Genomic DNA, 18,884 nt, shown 5'->3' on the forward strand with positions numbered 1-18,884 from the left:
CCTGGAGGGGTGTGGGGGGGAAGTGTTATATTCATCAATGAATGTTGCATAATGAGCTGATGAGCATGGCAGAAAACCCACATGAATAGATAATCAAACATGTTAATGTCTGCAGTGTTTACATGTTAATGCCGGCAGTTCCAGTCCAGCAAGAGCCACAGCAACAATACACATTAATTGTCATTAATGCTCAGCAGTTTGACAGAGGCTGGGGATTGAGTGAGGCACAGGAATTAACTCTGCTTTCCCTCCTCCAGGAAGCTGTGCTGAAGTCACAGAGGTGTCACACCTCTAGAGCAACGTGACAGTGCTAGCTGCTTTGCCCTTTCCTCCCATGCTCCAAACACAGCAAGCTATTTATGAGCACTAAGTAGGTGCTACACCACCCTGTTCTCCTCAGCTTCTTCGAGACTCTTCCTCATCTCGGGTGATTTAAACAGTGGGTGAGGAAGGGAAGGAGGAGGTGTAAGACACTCATCTTGGTGACAAATTACTACTTGCAGAACAGAGCGTTATTACAGCCACATTTAACATCCAAACATATTCAATACACTGCGATGCTCCTGAGCTGACTAACCACAACCCTTTTCCTACCAGCCCCAACCCTTTTCAGAAAGGGGTCAGCCCATTTTCAGGCTGCATGCAGAAATGGTAGCAAGTCCTGAAGCTCATAAAACTCCTCACTGCTCTACATCCACAGTGACTCCAGGCAGCTCAGACATTCAGAATAAGCAGCTCCGAAAAGGAACCCAGAAGAAAGAAAAACAGCTCAGCTAAGGTTAATGAAAGACAGACTCAAAAAGAATGACTTAAGACAAAGCAAGGAAACATAACAGGAATGAAGAGGTTTCATCTTATGCCTACCTCTCACTTCATGTAAGTGAATTATTACACACAACCCTAGAGGAATCATTTAAAGAGATGATGGGCTCCTCTCTCCCACTGGCACTGCCTACAGCTATGGTGGAGATTCCCTTCCACAAACCACTGCATTAGCCTTGGCTTTTAAAAACATTTCCAACAAATGCTGCCATGCTGGAGGCAGCTTTCAAAGGGGCAGACTTTACCACAGGTCACTCTGCTTACACTCAAGTATGCCACAGCTTTTAAAAACACCTTCTCATTCCTTGACACACCCCTGACAACTGTGGCAGGCTTTGCCGATTTCCTCTGGAGAGCAGCAGTTTCAAGTCAGCACCTTGCCTTGCACACATCTTGAGGAAAAACCCTAAATCCTGACAAACTTTTGGGCTGAAGGAACAGTGACTATTTTAAGTCTTCTGCTTGGTTACAGCAGGAGATAAATGTGTTTGAATGATTGCTATACACAGTTGGAGTAATAGGCTGGAAAGGACAAATGGGGTCTTGCAACCCTCTCCCTACATCCTGAGGTCCAAAAGAACCAAAGATTCAGAAGCATCTAGTCATCTGCATGCTTTGTCAAAAGGAGTGAAGTATTAATCTAATTTCCTAAACAAAGCAGACAACCTGGCACTCAAATCAGCTTACCACTTTGCACCTCTCTACAAGGATTAGCAGAATGCCATAATTATAATGCCCAATTTGATTTATTAGAGGAGGCTGCATAGAAAAGATGACAATTGAGTAGCATTGTGAAGAGAAGGGATGATAGTATAAGGAAAGCTTCAAACTGAACAGTAATTTCTAAGCAACATCTCAATATAATTAGCATTAATTACAGTAAGCTTTCCAAATTAGGTATAAACCTATGTTTAATAACCCTGAGATGCAAAAAAAATCACCCACCAGTTCTGGGAAACTCGGTATCACAGCCAATTTGTCTAGACAGCTTGGCAGAAAATGCCAGAATTCTAGGTGTGAACTTTGTGGTTATTAAAAAAAAAAGAAAAGAAAATGTATTGAACTTGTCTATATCATTTGCATAATTAGATTGAACTAAGACTAGCCAAGTTTATCTAGCTTAGATATTGCCGTTACTTTCATCAGCCTCACAGACTTGAAAATGTGCCTGGTTTTCACAACTAGATCAGCTAGGATAATAAAAGGTATTTTTTAGGACTCCCTTTTCAACAAAAGCTGAATTCCATGTGTGACTTGTTTGAAGGGGAACAGTATTAATGAGTCACTCATCACAGGTTTCATTTTAGGCTCTTTTTGCAAGCTCCTTCGGTTTTGTTCTATTTCTCTTTGGAGTTTGTTACTTATGCTTCCAGGATTAAACAATGAAATATAAACTCGGTTTTCCTGAACGTGGCAGCAAATGTTCTATTTAATCATTGATGGCAGCCAAATAATAGCCAGAAGAAACAGATAACTATGTCCTCATTTTTCAGAGCAGAGGTACAAATAATCTAAGTGTTGGGTAAACTAAGGCAGCTGTATGTAATCACAGCGAGTGGAGTTTGGCCACTGTAGCAAAGCCTCTTACCCCAAAGGTTTCTAAGGAAGAGTCTTGAAATCCCTAGTGGCCACGACTAACTGAACCAATCTCAAATTTCTTGTAGATATCATCACTATGGACAGCCCTTTCCTCCTCTGCAGTGGGTGACCAACCAGCTCAGCCCAGCTCCAGGAAGAGAAGACCTCCCCACTGCCTGCTCAGCACAGCCTGTGACCCACAAGGGTGCAAGGCCCTGAAATGGCACCAAACTCCCTGCAGCCTAACTCAGACCTGAAGGTATAACTCTGAGCCCTAGACAAGCAACATTTACCAAAACCAGGCTTTCATGCTGGAGAGATTTGGGTGGCAATCAAGACCTGATGACCTCCTGTGGTGCTCCTTGTCTCCCTAACTCCAACCAGACCACTCTCAGTTGCATCAACACAAGCGCTTTTAATATTACTCCAGGGAGCAGAATGGGAAGTGAGCCAGCTTTATGCATACTTTGCAAGGGTCACTGGATTGGGGTTTGGGGCCTTTTCATGTAAATAAAACAACCTTACATAACAGCAGCCGATGAAGCACAAAGTCCTGGTGTAAGCAGCAGGAAGGAATACCATCCAGCATTACAGCTTCTAAACCCTTTATATCAGAGCCATGGACTTCCACTGAAACACATGCTTAGCATTTTGTGGGTTTGGATACCAAGAAAAGGATCCTGGTTGCTGAAACTCTGATCAAGATTAAAATGTGCATCTACTCACCCCTAATAACAAGTCATTTTAATTTGCACAGAGTATTTGTGCACAGACTCAATGTACCTGCAATCAGAGGGGGACTTGAAATCCTATCACTCATCTACTAGCAAAAACAAACAAGAAACTTGATATATTTAACTGCACATACACTGAGGAGCCTAAAAGCAAAATGTTTGGTATCACTTTGAGGAGTTACAAGAAAACAAACCCAGCAAATATTTCACTAGGAGTGCATGGCTACATGATTTGCTACCTGAATGTTTGCAAGCAAAGAAGTACTAACATCTTCACAGAACTTATCTGCAATGAACCATTCCAACTATTTTTTTTTAAACCAAAAGGAAGAGAACAAAAATCTGCTAATTTGTTAATAAGAACAATTAACCACCTGAAGAGTGGGGCCTTGAGCAGAACTTCTAATGTAAAACGTGATGAGTCCTTCTGAACGAATACACTACAACATAATCACAACAGATTGTGGATGGTGGTGAAGTAAAGTAGGAGTTTACATTAGACAGCCTTAATGATCCTTTCAAATCCTGAAATATTTCAAGTCTGAAAAGAACACTTCCAATAGTGGAGAGTTCAATCTTTCATTGTCTGGCACACATACAGAAATAGTTTCACTGAACAGAAGGTGTGCTTGGGTTAAATAGCTCTTTTTCTCTACTTCACAGGGAAGAAAAAGAGTTTTTCATTGTAGTGTACTTCTTGGCTCAGACCAAGTGCTGGAGGGTCAAGCACAGTGGTCTTCCCACTGGCCATCATTCAGCACCATGTTAGGGGACAACTGGGAAAGTGTTTGCTCATAGATACAGGCTGCTGTGCCATGTGGATTTCAAACTGATGAATGAGCACTGAGTCACCAACAAATCTTCCTGCTGAGCAGCAGTTAAGTGATAGATAGCCTACCAGCCATAGTCCCTCTTGTCACCTCCCTAGCCCTGTACACACCGTGGTTCAGATGGGAGTCATCGCCTCTAGCATGGTGACTTAATTCATTAAAGCTCTACCACATTTAAAAGAGAAGAAACAAAACACTCACCAGAACACAACTTCCTCCAAACTGACTTTCCACTTCTAAACCACTTGAATGTTCTTTCCTTCTCAACATCCTATTTTGGGGGCATGTGAACTTGATTCATGAGATGGACATACTGATGTTTGCAACTTCCACGTGCATGTTAGTAAGCACATCTTCCCCCCAGGAGGTCTATGATGCGACAGAGGATTTCCACGTGAAGACCATTACAAGCCACCCACACAAGGGAGACCTGCTCCTTCTGTCCTGCATTAATCAGTACACCTCATCTTCCATTTTAGCTTCTAAAATGTGCCCACAACACAGGATTTGTGCACTTGGCCAGAAGTCTTATCAGAGACATTTTCACCAGCACAAGTTACCAGAGAAGGCAGCTACAGCAACAGCCTCACACCGGCCAATGCCACAAGGCAGTCGCTCGGATGAGAAATAAACTTCCCTACCTGTTTGGATGGCTTCAAGGGATGCTTCTTCTTCATCCGCTCTTTGCCTCTTTCTGCCTCTCTCTCAGAGCTCCCAGCATCATTGTTATGGCCATTCTCACTTGGCTCAGCAGAGACACAGTTTTCAGCTTCTCGAGGTTTCTTTCCTGGATGCCTCTCCCATTTCTCCTTCCGCTCCTGAGGCTTTAGCGACATGTCCTTCTGCAAAGGAAGGGAAGGGGGAAAAAAATAGTAAGTACAGTTCTTTGAGACTCCTTTTAAGCATTAGGCAGTATAAATATTGAACAGAAGCACAAACAAGACAGCATGTTCTTTCCAGAGATGACTTAAGATGAATAATTAGGCACGCACAATGCAAACAGTAATTTTAGATTAGATTAGGATGAATATTCTCCAGGCTATGTGTTTGATTAATTTCAGAGATGCTGGAACTGGTTATGAAAATGAGTTTGCTTCAGATTAATTCAGAAAACATACGTCAACAGCACAAGAACAATCAGCATCCTGAAGGAAAGCCTTTAACTGCTTAACCGAAGCAGAGGTGGTTTTTTAGTTTGCTGTGTCTGTGATCTCAGAAAGCAACATATCAGACCCCCCTTTGGCCTGACAGTCTCTGACTCAGAGCAGCATACACATGGAGGAACACACTTCTAAAGCCTACCATGCATTCAATAAGCCAGCCAAGATCAATGGGATCTGCACACGTAACAGAGGTTGAACACTTCTAAGCGCTAAGCGTCTGCCCCAGCCAGGACTGCAACGCACGATCTGAGCACAGTGTAAGAGCGAGGATGTCATGTCATAATGATTAACATAGGATCTGAGATCAGAGAAGGGAATTACTACTGCTATCCCTGGCATCTTTGAGGACTGAAAGCTGAACCCTTGGTGACAATGTATTAACCTCTCCCCCCGACACGCACCACCCAGAAAAAGAGTTAAAGAAATAATATGCCAAATCACCATGACATTAGTTCACTGCAGGCAGATAAATGTTTCCCCAATGTCTTTTATTAGCTGTTCAAGTGTAAAAAGGAAACTCTCTTTGGAATGTTTTGGAGAATCTTTAATCTTTATCCCAAATTAGTGTTTTTTGCAAGGTAAGTATCATAGAATGGTTTGGGTCGGAAGGGACCTCCAAAAGTCATCTGGTCCAAACACCCTGCAGACAGCAGGGACATGCTGCTGTGATGGTAGGAGGCTGTCTAGGGTGCAGAAACTATGAGACAGTGGAGTTTTCAACATGCAGGGAGATAAGGAGGAGCACTAACAGAATCCTTACTCCCAGAGGGCAGACTTCAGCTTATTTAAGCAACTAATTCGGAGAGTACCCTGGGTAGCAGCCCTTAAGAACAAAAGGGTCCAGGACAGTTGGACCTACTTCAAACAGGAGCTCTTGAAGGCAAAGGAACAGGGTGTGCCCATGTGCTGAACGATGAGCTGCAGGAGCAGGGAGGTCCTTGTGCCCCTGTATCCTGCATTGGTTAGGCCACACCTTGAGTAGTGTGTCCAGTTCTGGGCCCCTCAGTTTAAGAAGGACATCGAAACACTTGAACGTGTCCAGAGAAGGGCAACAAGGCTGGGGAGAGGCCTCAAGCACAAGACCTATGAGGAGAGGCTGAGGGAGCTGGGATTGTTTAGCCTGGAGAAGAGGAGGTTCAGGGGAGACCTCATTGCTGTCTACAACTACCTGAAAGGAGGTTGTAGCCAGGTGGGGGTTGGTCTCTTCTCCCAGGCAACCAGCACCAGAACAAGAGGACACAGTCTCAAGCTGTGCCAGGGAAAGTTTAGGCTCAAGGTGAGAAGAAAGTTCTTTGCAGAAAAAGTAATTGGCCATTGGAATGTGCTGCCCAGGGAGGTGGTGGAGTCACCATCACTGGAGATATTCAGAAAAGGATTGGGCTTGAAGCCATGGTTTAGTTAGTCATGACATGTTGGGTGATAGGTTGGACTTGATCATCTCTGAGGTCTTTTCCAACCTTATTGATTCTATGATCCTCCATTAGATCAGATTGCTCAGAGCCTTGTCCAGCCTGACCCTGAATTATCTCCAAGGATGGGGCCTCAACTACCTGCCTGGGCAACTTGCTGCAGTATTCCACCACCCTCATGGTGGAGAACTTGTTCCTAACATCCAATCTAAATCTACTCTAGTTTCAAACCACTGCCCATCATCCTGTCACTCCAGGCCTTTGTAGCCCCCTTCAGGGACTAGAAGGCTGCTATTAGGTCTCCCTGAAGCCTTCTCTTCTCCAGGCTGAACAACCCCTGTTGTTACAGCAGAGATGTTGCAGCCCTCTGATCATTTTCATGGCCATCCTCTGGACCCTCTCCCTCAGGTCTATGTCCCTCCCATGTTGAGGGCTCCACAGCTGGACTCAATACTCATCCCAGATGCAGTACTCATATCAGATCAGGAGATGCCTTAAAAGCACTGTTTACCATGCAAGATTTGTCAGCTTCAGCCACAAATTTTTCTAAATGCCTCACCCCAACTGAAGGAATTTCACAGTGGATATTTGTATCCTGCATGAACACAGCTTGCTCACATCAGCATACACACCTTCAGTACTGCAAAAAAAATGTAACCTCACAAAATCATTAGCTGCCTAGTCTCTCAAAAACTAAAGCCCAACAAAAAAGCAAATGAGGAACTGGGATGAAATGCCCTGCTGATTGCTCTAGATTACTTCCTCCCCCTCTCCTTTAATTAGTGAATTGACTGCCTCAGTGTGAGACATGCTGATTCCACTCCAAATCACTCCCTGCTTCGGCACCCTTCCCTGTGAAGTGAGATGCTGCACTGACACTTCAGGGTCACAGAGACATTGAAATCTGACTCACGACCACAAAACACACACACAACTGTTTCATATTTCAACCCAGGCTCAGAGGCAATCAGCCAGCATCCAACCTCTGTACACCTTGCACGGGGAAGTCCTGCGTGGCTGGCAAGCTCCTCAAAACACATATATACAGCAAGTTCCAACCCCCCCATCCCAGAATTGAAACAAACAGCACTGTCTCGGGGTGCAGAACACACCAGAACACAGCTCAGCTTGCCAAGTCCATAGCTAGTGGAAGAGCAAGGAAAATGATTGTCTGGCATTATTCTCCCTGTGTGATAAAAGGAAGAATACAAATTAGTGTTCAGTTGCTCTCTTCGGTTTTTAGTTTGAAGTTAACACTCGAAAGCTACAGTTGGAGATGCCACTTGAAGGTCACATTGTCCTATTTGCTGGGAAGTTGATGAGATAGAAATCAAAGTGCTCAAGTTTAATAACTGATCAGAAACTAGTGCCATGGAAATGGCATCTGTTAACTGAGACTCAGCAAAGCATTAGGAAACGAAGTCACCAAAAATGGGCACTTCATAGGGCCAGATGCAGCTGCAATGTGTCCACAGATGCATGGAAGCTGCTGCATGAGGTGAAGTGGGCTCCTAATAAGGTGACAAAGGAGGCTATGGAAGGGGAATGCCAGCACCTGAAAGCACCAACAAATAACACTACTGGCTCCACATAATGCTCACTTTTAAGGACACTTTCCAAGGCAGTAAATGGCCATTTTGGTTTAAATTCGAGCTGGCTTCACATGGGGATCTGGCCTCTGTTACTGCCTTAGGGAACATCTTCCCTCAGTACCCACAGCACATTCACTGCAGGTTGGGGATGATTTACTTCACCACATAACTACCCTGCAGAGCTGTTTCCCCCTTTACTGAATCCTACAAAACTCCCTGCTTAGAAATTTAGCTTTTTATCCCCATTTTGTTTGGAGATTTAAGGTTTGTCTCACCACTGAATTGCTAGCAAAATTAATTCAGTCATAGCTGGATCGAAGCCAAGGAAATAATGCATTCACTTGTAGTGCCACTTGCGTCCAAGAATCTCAAGCACTTTCCAAACAGCCGTGAATTAAGACCCAAGCCCTGGGAGCTGAGGCTGCTGCTCGCCTCTGGCAGGAGGAAGGCGCAGGGAGGCACCCTCAGCTCTGCAGCACCTCTAGGGCAGCCTTGAGGAAGCAGCCAAGTTTCTCTGCCCTGTGACAAGAAAACCCCTTCCACAGAGCAGCACCCGTTCCTCCCCACTTCAGCAGAGGACGCAGCTGACAGGGGTTTGTTTTTTCTGGGAATGCAGGACACTGAACTCAGCTTCTCCTCATTGACAGAGGGTGACAGCAGAGCTGTTCTCTGTGCTGCTAAATGCAGAGGTCTTTGCAGCCTCAGGCTGAGAGCAGGAGGGGGCTAATGGGGTTTCTGTTCTTGCCTCCTTTGTTTCCTCTCTATTTACTCTACTAAAAGAGCCTTCCAGCGATTGCTCTTTACTAAAGTTTATGACCTCCAAGTTGGGGACCTCACTTAGCACAAGAGCTTACTATTTTTGGATGTGCTTCTGTGCTTGTGCACAGGCAATTGCTGGAAAATTTCAGCACGTACAGACTATACAGCACATCACCGCAGTGAAGAACGCTTATGAAGGCACCTTGACTTCAATCCAAAAATCTCAGCTGGCAGGTGAGGCTGACCTCCTGACAAACTGCTCCACTGGAGCCTTCCTCCCAGACAAGCCCAGACCAGCAATTATTTCTGCCCTTTGCACATCACAAAGCCTAAGGGTTCACAAAGCAGCAGTGTCTGAAGTCAGGCCCTGAAGTCAAAAGGTCTCAATATCCAGCCTTACGGTTTCTGCCCAACCCCAGGAGTCAGCAGACCTGGCTACCTTTGCTGGCAGGGCCAGTAAATCTCTCTCTCCAGGGAAGGCTGGTGGATCCAGGCCCATTCTCTCTTCTTAGTTCCAGGAAGGAGACTGCCAAATCTTGTTCCAGAATATACAAAACTGTTTTGTTCCTTACTACTCACTCCTTCCAGGGCTGTCTCCTACCTGTCCTCACTTAGGAGTCTCTCTCACACCTTTCAGGGTAGGCTGCAACCTCTCCATCTGTGGCCCCTCGTCTGTCTGGGCTGCAGACGGAGAGCAGATGGTTCTAATTGGCTGCACAGTTACAGATAAGAAAGAATTAGGCCTTTCTTTAGAGCCTGCTCCCTGGCAGTTACTCCATAAACACAGAGATTCTATCTCCCCATTTGCTTATGTGGATGTACAGATACCAAAGAACCCTTCAGCACTAACTGAAATACCCTGCACACCAGCAGCTGTGAATATCCACTGGCAATCAGATCCTGGGCTGCATCAGGAGAAGTGTGGCTAGCAGGTCAAGGGAGGTGATCCTCCCCCTCTACTCAGCCCTGGTGAGACCCCACCTGGAGTACTGTGTCCAGTTCTGGAGCCCCTATTACAAGAGGGATGTGGAGGTGCTGGAACGTGTCCAGAGAAGGGCCACGAGGATGATCAGAGGGCTGGAGCACCTCTCCTATGAGGACAGACTGAAGGAGTTGGGGCTGTACAGTCTGCAGAAGAGAAGGCTCCGAGGAGACCTAATTGTCGCCTTCCAGTATCTGAAGGGGGCCTACAGGAAGGCTGGGGAAGGACTTCTCAGGATATCAGGTAGTGATAGGACTAGGGGGAATGGAATGAAGCTGGAGGTGGGGAGATTCAGGCTGGATGTGAGGAGGAGGTTCTTCACCATGAGAGTGGTGAAACCCTGGAATGGGTTGTCCAGGGAGGTGGTCGAGGCCCCGTCCCTGGGGGTGTTTAAGAGCAGGCTGGATGAGGCTCTGTCCAGCCTGATGTAGTGTGGGGTGTCCCTGCCCATGGCAGGGGGGTTGGAACTAGATGATCCTTGTGGTCCCTTCCAACCCTGAATGAAACTATGAAACTATGAAACTATGAAAGACCTCGGTGCAGGCTGGCAACCCAAGCATGTAACCCAGACTGTGCAACAGATTTCTGGGAGTCCATAGTATAAAAACCTCTCTGTGATGTGGTTTATTCAATGCATCAAGTGAGTTCAAGCTAAGCAACTGCATCTCTGCTTGCAGCAGAGCTGGCCACATCCTTAATCACTTGGAACACTCCTTCCTGAAAAGCCTTTTTTCTGTCACCGAGGCACAGCTGCAATCTCTAAAGACAGTCAGGTACACACTGCTCAGTTCATAAACAAAGCTGTGAATAATGCAGGTGCACTTCCTTTGGCTCTGAAATAAAACTGTTCTTACCCCTAAAATGCCACAGCAAAACACTTGTGCTTGGTGGATTCCACCCAGTCTGTTTCATGAGGAATTAACCATCAGCCCTGGAGGACCCTGGCACAAGCTCACAGCCATGCACCGGTTGGAGTTATCACTGTGTGTTTGCTCAGCCCAGCTCAAACTGCCTTAATCCTCCAAGTTTACACAGCTCTTTGAGATCTCAAAAAGCATGTGGATGGAGGTTGGGGTTGTAAATACCTTTCACACACAAGGAACACTTAAAGAACCTGATAAGATGTCCAAAAACCACACAGCTAGATACAAAACCCTCAAGTGTGCTGCTGGGGTGCAGAGGACAGGATTAACACCTACAGTTAATAAAATAACTGCCTTCAGCCCTCAAGCATCAATTCAAAATGCAGCCCTGGTATGAAATCAAGCCTACTACACTGCCCTGTCCCCAGTGCCCATGGGACACTGCAAGGCTCAGACAGGCAGCCATGGACTGGTTACACTCAGCTCCTACCAGATTGCTTCTGCTGACTTCAGAGGATTAGATGGGCTGATTTCCCAGAAGAGAAACAGCCTCCAGCTTCTCTCTCCACAACTCTTCAGTGCAGCACTTACCCCTTAAGTTGGGGAACATGAAATGTCCCACTGAACACCAAACAGGAGAAGGATCCACACAAAAGAAATGAAAAAAATTCACTGCTGTCTCTAAAACCGACCCTGCTTGTCCCTGGTTCTGCCTCCAGCTTCTGTCAGCACAACTGCAGTGGAAAACCCCCAAGGACCTAAGCACCATCTATCCTTACATCAACTTGATCATGCAGTTAGCACTAGGGTTGTCAAATGTGTTTGTTTAATAGCTCAGGGGGAGATCCTGGCTCAGAGAAGAACTGAAACAGATTTATTTTTAATTAGGTTACTTTTAAATATTCTTACTGACCTGATACCCAGTTTCTAAAACAGCAACATGCAAACAGTGCTGACTTCATATTCTTGTGCCTTCTAAGCAGGCAAAGCACATTACAAATACAGACAGGACCACTACTAAAGGAAATCTACCATCCATTTAGTTGCATAAAGGTAACACAGGAGACAGTAATTCAAATGGAAAGATAATACTGGAGATATACCTGAGAAATGTACATGAAAGGAATTAACTTTTAAGGCAAAGGTTTGAAGATGGATCTGCAGAGAGAAACCACTGCAAGAACAGGAGCCAGCACAAGAAAAGATGAGCAGCCAACAGGCAAATGAAATAAGGTGAGTAATAAGGGAAGAAAAAAGGAATGGGGTAAGGGTGAGTTAACTCTAACATGGTGTGTCAGGTAGGACCACACCAAGGTGATTGAATTCACATTTAACATGGTGAACAGACAGCAAATGCAAGTGGGGAATCTTAGAAACAAGCAGAAGTGTGCTTTAATGGTGGGAGAGGAAAAGACTTTTGGGAGCTCTGCTCTGGAGAGTTACAGGGTAGAGAAGGAGCACATGGTGAGGGCATTGAAGGGGAAAGAGCCATGGAAGTAGAACTGGTCTGCAGCTTGGCACAGCAGCTCCTTGCTGGATGTCCCCATCTGGCAGCAGGCCAGCCCAGCTTTGCCCTCTCCAGAGTTCAGGGCACTTTGGGAGGCAGTTGGCAGCTATCTCCAGCCAGCAGGCTGCAGTTTTCATGGATGGGGAAGTTCTCACTTTTCCGGTATCCTAACACACACTTGTTTGTTTTACTTCCCTGCCCTCTCTAGTCCCCCACTGCGAACTTTGCTAAAAAAAACAAAAGAGTAACTCAAGCCCCACGCCCCCTTGCAGCCAAAGCCACTAAAGCTTTTCTAACAGGCAACAAAGTTGAGATTTGAAGTGCCTCTCTTACTTTGACCCTACATTCAAGCAATACAATCAATATCAATTAAAATGATTGCAAATGAAATCCTTGCTTGCTTAACCTTAGACTGCAATTCTCCTTTTGTGGCTGACACACTCCTGATGAATTTGGGTCTGGCTCTTTAAAATGCATCATGTTTGCTCTGACCCTGTCAGGCGTTTAGCTCAACAATAAGATGACTTTTTGACAAGACAGCTTTGGAAACGTTAAAGCACTTGAATCTGCCACTGGTTTGCAGGTTTATGAGACATGATTTAACTTAAAAATAAAAGTGGATGAACCAAGAAACTCACTGTAATTGAAAGTCAAATTTATTACCAGGGGCTGCATTCCTCTCACCTGTGAAGAGCAAGCTGCCGGTACTCTGCTGAACACCCACTTGTTATATCTCACAAGAATTAAGAGCTTTGCTGCCAGGACTTAGAATTCTGACACCATACCAAGTAGAAGCACCTTGAACAAATGTTACCTCAACACAATGCAGCCAAAAATTACACCAGGAAAGGTTAGTATCACTCTGCTTTTAAACACATTACAAGGCTTGATTGCTCTTTCTGCTTGCACGAGAGCTGAACACATGCAGTGCTGAGCAACGCCTGGTTTTAAAAGTTGGGGAGAGGGGGGCTGGTAGTGTTCTCTTCCTTCTCAACCACTTGGGTTAAAAAAAAAACCCAAACAGTCCTCTCCCTCCATGGCAGTACCAAGTGCCTGGAAATCTGGAGTGTTTAACAGTCATTTAAGGGATAATAGAATAAGAATGTCTACAACAAGACCTTGTTTAGTAAGAGGTCAAGGAAAAGTGCAGGAACATGAGCATATGGTTGCCCACGTTTTCATATAAACCCTTCTCCACCATCACTCACTGGTGAGATGGATACACAAAAACTCCTGCTTGAAGCCACACTCTGCAAGCTCCACAGGAAGCCAGCCATGGTTTTCTCCCTCTTCTCCAATTTCCTCTTTGGAGCCTGCGGGCGCCTCACTGCAGAAAGCTGCGCCCGTCTTCCTCACTACCTACTAACAGACACACTCTACAGCTATTAAAACTCCCACAGGTGCTTGCTGTCCATCAGAAAGGAAATGATCCCATTTTAAGCCATCAGTATTTCCTCCAGTGATGGCAGTAAATGCCCAATGAGTACTCACAGAATTACTGTCAGCGGAAAGTGTGTCAGAGAGCAAGGGAGCTTAAATGATTGAAGGGAAGCTGGGGCACCATTTTCAGGTAGATGAAATGAGGCATACTGCAAGCCTAGCCTGCACAGCTTTTACAGGCTGCAGGAGTGCTGAAAGGTGCTGCTGTTCATGCACTGCAAGGCCAACTGCCCAGCTTTCACAGCAGAGAGAAGTACATTCTATGATTTTGGCTGAGGCTGCTTTCAGCCAGGACTGGGAGCTCAGCCTGCCCAGTTTATGCAGCATATGAAAGAGCTGGACAAAAGCTTGTCCTTGTCTGACAGCACCCACACTGGCTTATTTCAGCAGCATCACCTTGCTGCTGGGTACCAATGCTGAGCACAGAGCACATGCTTACTGCAAACCCCCACTGCCTTGGTGAGTACCCTCCCAAGGGGGAACAATTAGGATGGCAGCAGCACTGCGTGCTGCCCTCACAGTGCCCAACATTTCCCAAGAGACAGACTGCATTTTACAGTCAGCCTCCATTTTAAAGATGTGATCTAGGGGACATCAATCTCAGTTAACTTCCAAAGGCATCCAGCAAGAAAGTGAGATGGTCAGGCATGCATGCCAGGTCCAGTGTTTTGGGAAGACATTCCTCAAGCGTGCCAATATCCCATGACACCGCTGTGCTCAAGACGCTGATAGGCAGCAATCACAAACCTGTTTACAGAGCAGCTTTTAAACACTTAATCTGAACTAATTCCCCTTTCTCCCCACATTAAAGAGGCACTCACATTGAATTCAAAGAGCTCCCATCGAGTCACAGAATTAGGACCTGAGGAAGCAGCTCCTTGCTTCAAGCCTGATGTGGCCACTTCACTCATTTCTAGACTTGCCAGGCAAGTAACAAAACACCCAGTCTCTAGCCACACCAGACGGCCTCAAGGCACCAAAGCAAAAGGCTTGAACAAGCTGGTAACACATCTGGATGCTTCCACCTTTACCAGTTTTCAGCTGAACTAGTCAGAAATCCCAGGAAAGCACTGTTAAGGTAAAGATGCCTTCAGTCTATTGTCCCTCTGAAAAGGAATGAACTACTGGCTCTCTCTTTCAAATTAGGAACGAAGGAGGAGACACAACTGTTTCAACCTCTGCTGAGCAGGGGATGCTATGCTTCTGTAAGCTGGCCTCTGGAAACAGCTGAGCCAACCTGAGGCTGGGCAGATGGACTGGGCAGATGGCTCATTTACCAAAGGCAGGGTAATAATTGGTCTCTTCCATCCATACTTTCACATTTAGAGGTTTGATCCTCATATAGCAACCACATCACAACTGTCCTGACTACCATGTGAAAAGCTTCACAGTGAAGCCTTAAAAGATCCAGCTATAACCTTAGGCAGCTTAGTCATGAATTCGAAAGTCTCAGGTCTGACTTCCCAAGTAGCTCAAAGCTTCCACCCATTAAACAAACATTAAAAGCTTTAACTTACTTGCTAAGAATCCTGATTCAACCACACATGTTGCCCCCACTCATTTTATGGTACATTTAAAACTAGCCAGGAAAACTGTACTGCTGTTAAGGCAGCAGCCCCTATAGAATGGAAGCTCCAGACAGATCTCCCACATGGTGACAGCCTCAAATACATTCACTCTATGAGCAGCTGCAGGCATACTGAGACTCTGCCTCCAGCCTACACTACTTATTACCACCTTCCTAGGAAGGGTGCCATTCCCAAAGACACTGCAGAACAGAGGTATGAATGTTCTTCAGCAACAGCACAGCAGTCTGTGAGCTCAGCTTCAACTGCAGCTTAACACAGCTTGTACAAAGCCAACGAACACTGTGCTGAAGGAGATGAATGCTCACAAATTCACTTCTGCCAACTTTTCTGTAGGGGTAAGAGTCTCCAGAAGAAAAATCAGCCATATCCTGATCCCTAGCTGCTGCATGATGAATTAATTTATGTTTAAACACTATGGCACTAGAGGCTTTTTGTCTTTTTTTTTTTTAACCAACTCTGCAGTTGCCCTCAGTGGTAGGCAGCAACTTCAGTTCAGCTGTCATGAGGTCTAGAATGTGTATTAAATAATTAGTCCTCTGGTAATTTCTTTTGGCTAGGAAACAAACAAGAAGAAATACAAATGATCCAACAACAAGAAATACACAGAAGGCAGCCATCTCTAGAAACAGCTGCCCAGAGCAGAGTGCTTCAACCTAAGGGGAAACTGAGTGCAGCAACTGCTAGCTGAAGACAAATGCCTTTCTAAACACCTAAACGTCACATGTACTAATGAAAAGGCCAGGACAGTGAATCTGTGCCACCCTTAGCACCCTTGCTTCCTCCTCAGAAAGGCTGCTGGAGAGATGGATTGTACAACAGAGGTCTACAACTGTGAGTCTCACCAGCAGCTATATTCTTCCACGTTGAGTGACTTAGCACACCACATGCTCGTGAGCACCTCATCTAGGGGGGTTGGGACTGAATGATCTCTGGAGATCCCTTCCAACTCCTAACCTTCTGTGATTCTGTGTGTGATCTGTAACTGGCTTGTTAGAACGAACAAGGAGCAACCAAATGTTTCCACACATCCTTTGGGTTCCCTAGAACACCTCCAAGGATTCTGATAGCTGTGTCAGGAACAAAAAAACCCTACATTTCTATCCCAGGCAATGGCTGAGAAAGGGGAAGCACGCTCTGTAGCAGCAGACAATTTTGATGTATTCTATGTTACAATAAATTTTCCGTCAGAGAGCTCAAAGGTCATGAATAGATTTTCATATGTTTACAGACAGCAGCAATTTTGAGCTGGGTAATTTTAAAGCTGGATGTCAGTCTCTCAGCTTCCAGCTGTTATTTCAACATTAGATAATGAACACGATGCAAAGGTTACACAATCACTTGAACCAGCTTGTGCTGGAGACCCAGTCACACAAACGATTAAATTCTAATTACACATATATTATTTTACAACTCTTATTAGAACAGCAGGGCAAATCCTCTTTGGTAAAAAGATCAACAGTTTAGGGGGAAAAAAAAAAAGAGAGAGAGAGAAAGCCAGGAAGGTTATTCATTTAATGTAACAGAGACTTGCTCCTCTCTTTCCCCCTCTATCACCTAAACCGCTGCTGATTTGTGTCTCAGAAACAAAGCTGCACCTTGTTAACATCACCCCAGTCAATGCACATACAGCCATCAGCTCATATTTTGCTTAAGTGCTTTACAGATCCCTAACATACAGACATTGATGCCTACTTAAAATAATCACCTTTGATCAGAGGGGGTGGAGGGAAAAAGGTATTTAGAATAGAACAGAATAAACCAGGTTGGAAGAGACCTTCAAGATCATCGAGTCCAACCTATCATCCAACACTAAATAATCAATTAAACCATGCAACCAAGCACCCTATCAAGTCTCCTCCTGAACACCTCCAGTGATGGTGACTCCACCACCTCCTCAGGCAGCCCATTCTGATGGGCAATCACTCTCTCTGTGTAAAACTTCCTCCTAACCTCCAGCCTAAACCTCCCCTGGTGCAGCCTGAGACTGTGTCCTCTTGTTCTGGTGCTGCTTGCCTGGGAGAAGAGACCAACCTCTGACTGTCTACAACCTCCCTTAAGCTAGTTTTAGAGAGCAGTAAGGTCACCCCTGAGTCTCCTCTTCTCCAGGCTGAGCAACCCCAGCACCCCAGTGTACCATCTGCACACGCTCCTGGGGTTTTCTTTATACAACTACTCTGAAAGCCAGAAGCCATCCCCCAAAACCTGGGAGAGATTTCTCCTAAGGAGAGGGTTGTTACCTAACTTGCAGGGCACCAGGATTCCATACCACAGATCTTCAGTTTAATTTTGGATTAGAAGAAATCCTTGTAATTATTCAATTTGACCATTTCATCAGGCAGCCAAATGAGCAGAATCACCCAGCTGTGAAGTGGTCTCAGGGAAATTTTGGAAGCGCACTAGCAAGTGACCCCACCGCCAGAGAAGAAAATCCGCAAATTGTATTCTCCTCTTGCCTCTCACTTTTTCTCTCTGTTCCCAGGCAGTGCAAAAAGCTACCCACTCTGGTTTATTCTGCCCAAATCCAGCTGTCAGTCACACAGCATGTAACCTCAATGGGAATTGAAGAATCTCATCCCCAAGATTCAGCTTTGAAGCAGGACAGACCAGCAACGTCCCTTTATGTGAGAGAGATCTCCTGTGGTGACAGCAATGCTACCCTGGCAAAATGATGTCTCTCTAATCCCCACTGCATCCTTAGCCAGCAATGAATTTCACACTGGGAAATTCCATGCTTTGACATTAAATAATTCCAGCTGGGATTTTCAAAGGATAAGAGATAGGAGACCAATCCCATCACATTCCAATAGGAAGCCCTTAAAAGAAAACAAACCAAACCTTTAAAAAGGAAACCCATATTTCTCTCATTTCCATCCCAGGTTCCTCTGGGAGATGAAAGCAAGAAACAGAGGGCAAGAGCAGAGGTAATGGAAAGACAGACTTCAATGAGACTGACAAATGACAACACCAATTCTTTGGTATAGTTTGAACCAGGAGATACAACCAGGAACATATAATTCAGCACATTCATTAATGTTTCTGAGAGAAAGGAGGAGCTGTACTTTTGTCTGGTTAGTCTCACTTGCCACTAAGGAAGAAGTAACCAAGCAAAAGCACTCCACCAGAAGAGCAGACAATTAAAACTCAAGAGTCAACAAAGCCAGCAAGCTGTAGAGAGGAGAACATGTACAGAATCAAAATGATGTGATCCACTTATCCAAGCATGTCAAATAAGGCCTCGGGCAGGCAGAGCTGACAGAACAATAACCCACTGCAGAGAAAGACCTCAGCAGAGCAGGTGCCATCAATCACTCCTCCTTGCTGTCTCACCAAATCCAGAGCCAGCACTGCAAGTTTTCATCAGCTCTGCTGCTCTTTCCATTATGTTAGAGGATTTGAGCTTTCCCCCATCCAAGCAGTGCTTAGCTGGGCCTCTTTGCCACTGCCTCCTAAACACATGGTAAATTACAAGTTTCTCTTGTGCACTTTACAGACCTGAAACCAAAGGTTGGCTGGCTTGTGGGACCTGTTTTCTTTCTGTCTGGAACAAGGCTTTACCAGCCAGAGACTAGAAAAAGCAGTATTCATACAAAGTTTTCCATTTGCTGCTAGCCCTCAA

At 45.3% G+C, this 18,884-nt stretch overlaps 1 protein-coding gene across 17 annotated transcripts in view; it reads right to left on the minus strand.

Moving 5' to 3' along the window:
• FBRSL1 (fibrosin like 1) overlaps positions 1–18,884 on the minus strand; it is a 563,615-nt gene that overhangs the window by 403,440 nt on the left and 141,291 nt on the right. For all 17 annotated transcript variants that reach the window (XM_068157346.1, XM_068157360.1, XM_068157355.1 and 14 more), the window contains exon 2: positions 4,606–4,806. In XM_068157346.1, coding sequence (XP_068013447.1) covers positions 4,606–4,806 — 201 coding nt within the window. The remainder of the gene's footprint in view (positions 1–4,605; positions 4,807–18,884) is intronic.

This window comes from Melanerpes formicivorus, unplaced genomic scaffold (genome assembly GCF_026170545.1).
Source record: "Melanerpes formicivorus ecotype bairdi unplaced genomic scaffold, bMelFor1.0.p_v2 SCAF_36, whole genome shotgun sequence".
NCBI classification, from domain to species: domain Eukaryota; kingdom Metazoa; phylum Chordata; class Aves; order Piciformes; family Picidae; genus Melanerpes; species Melanerpes formicivorus.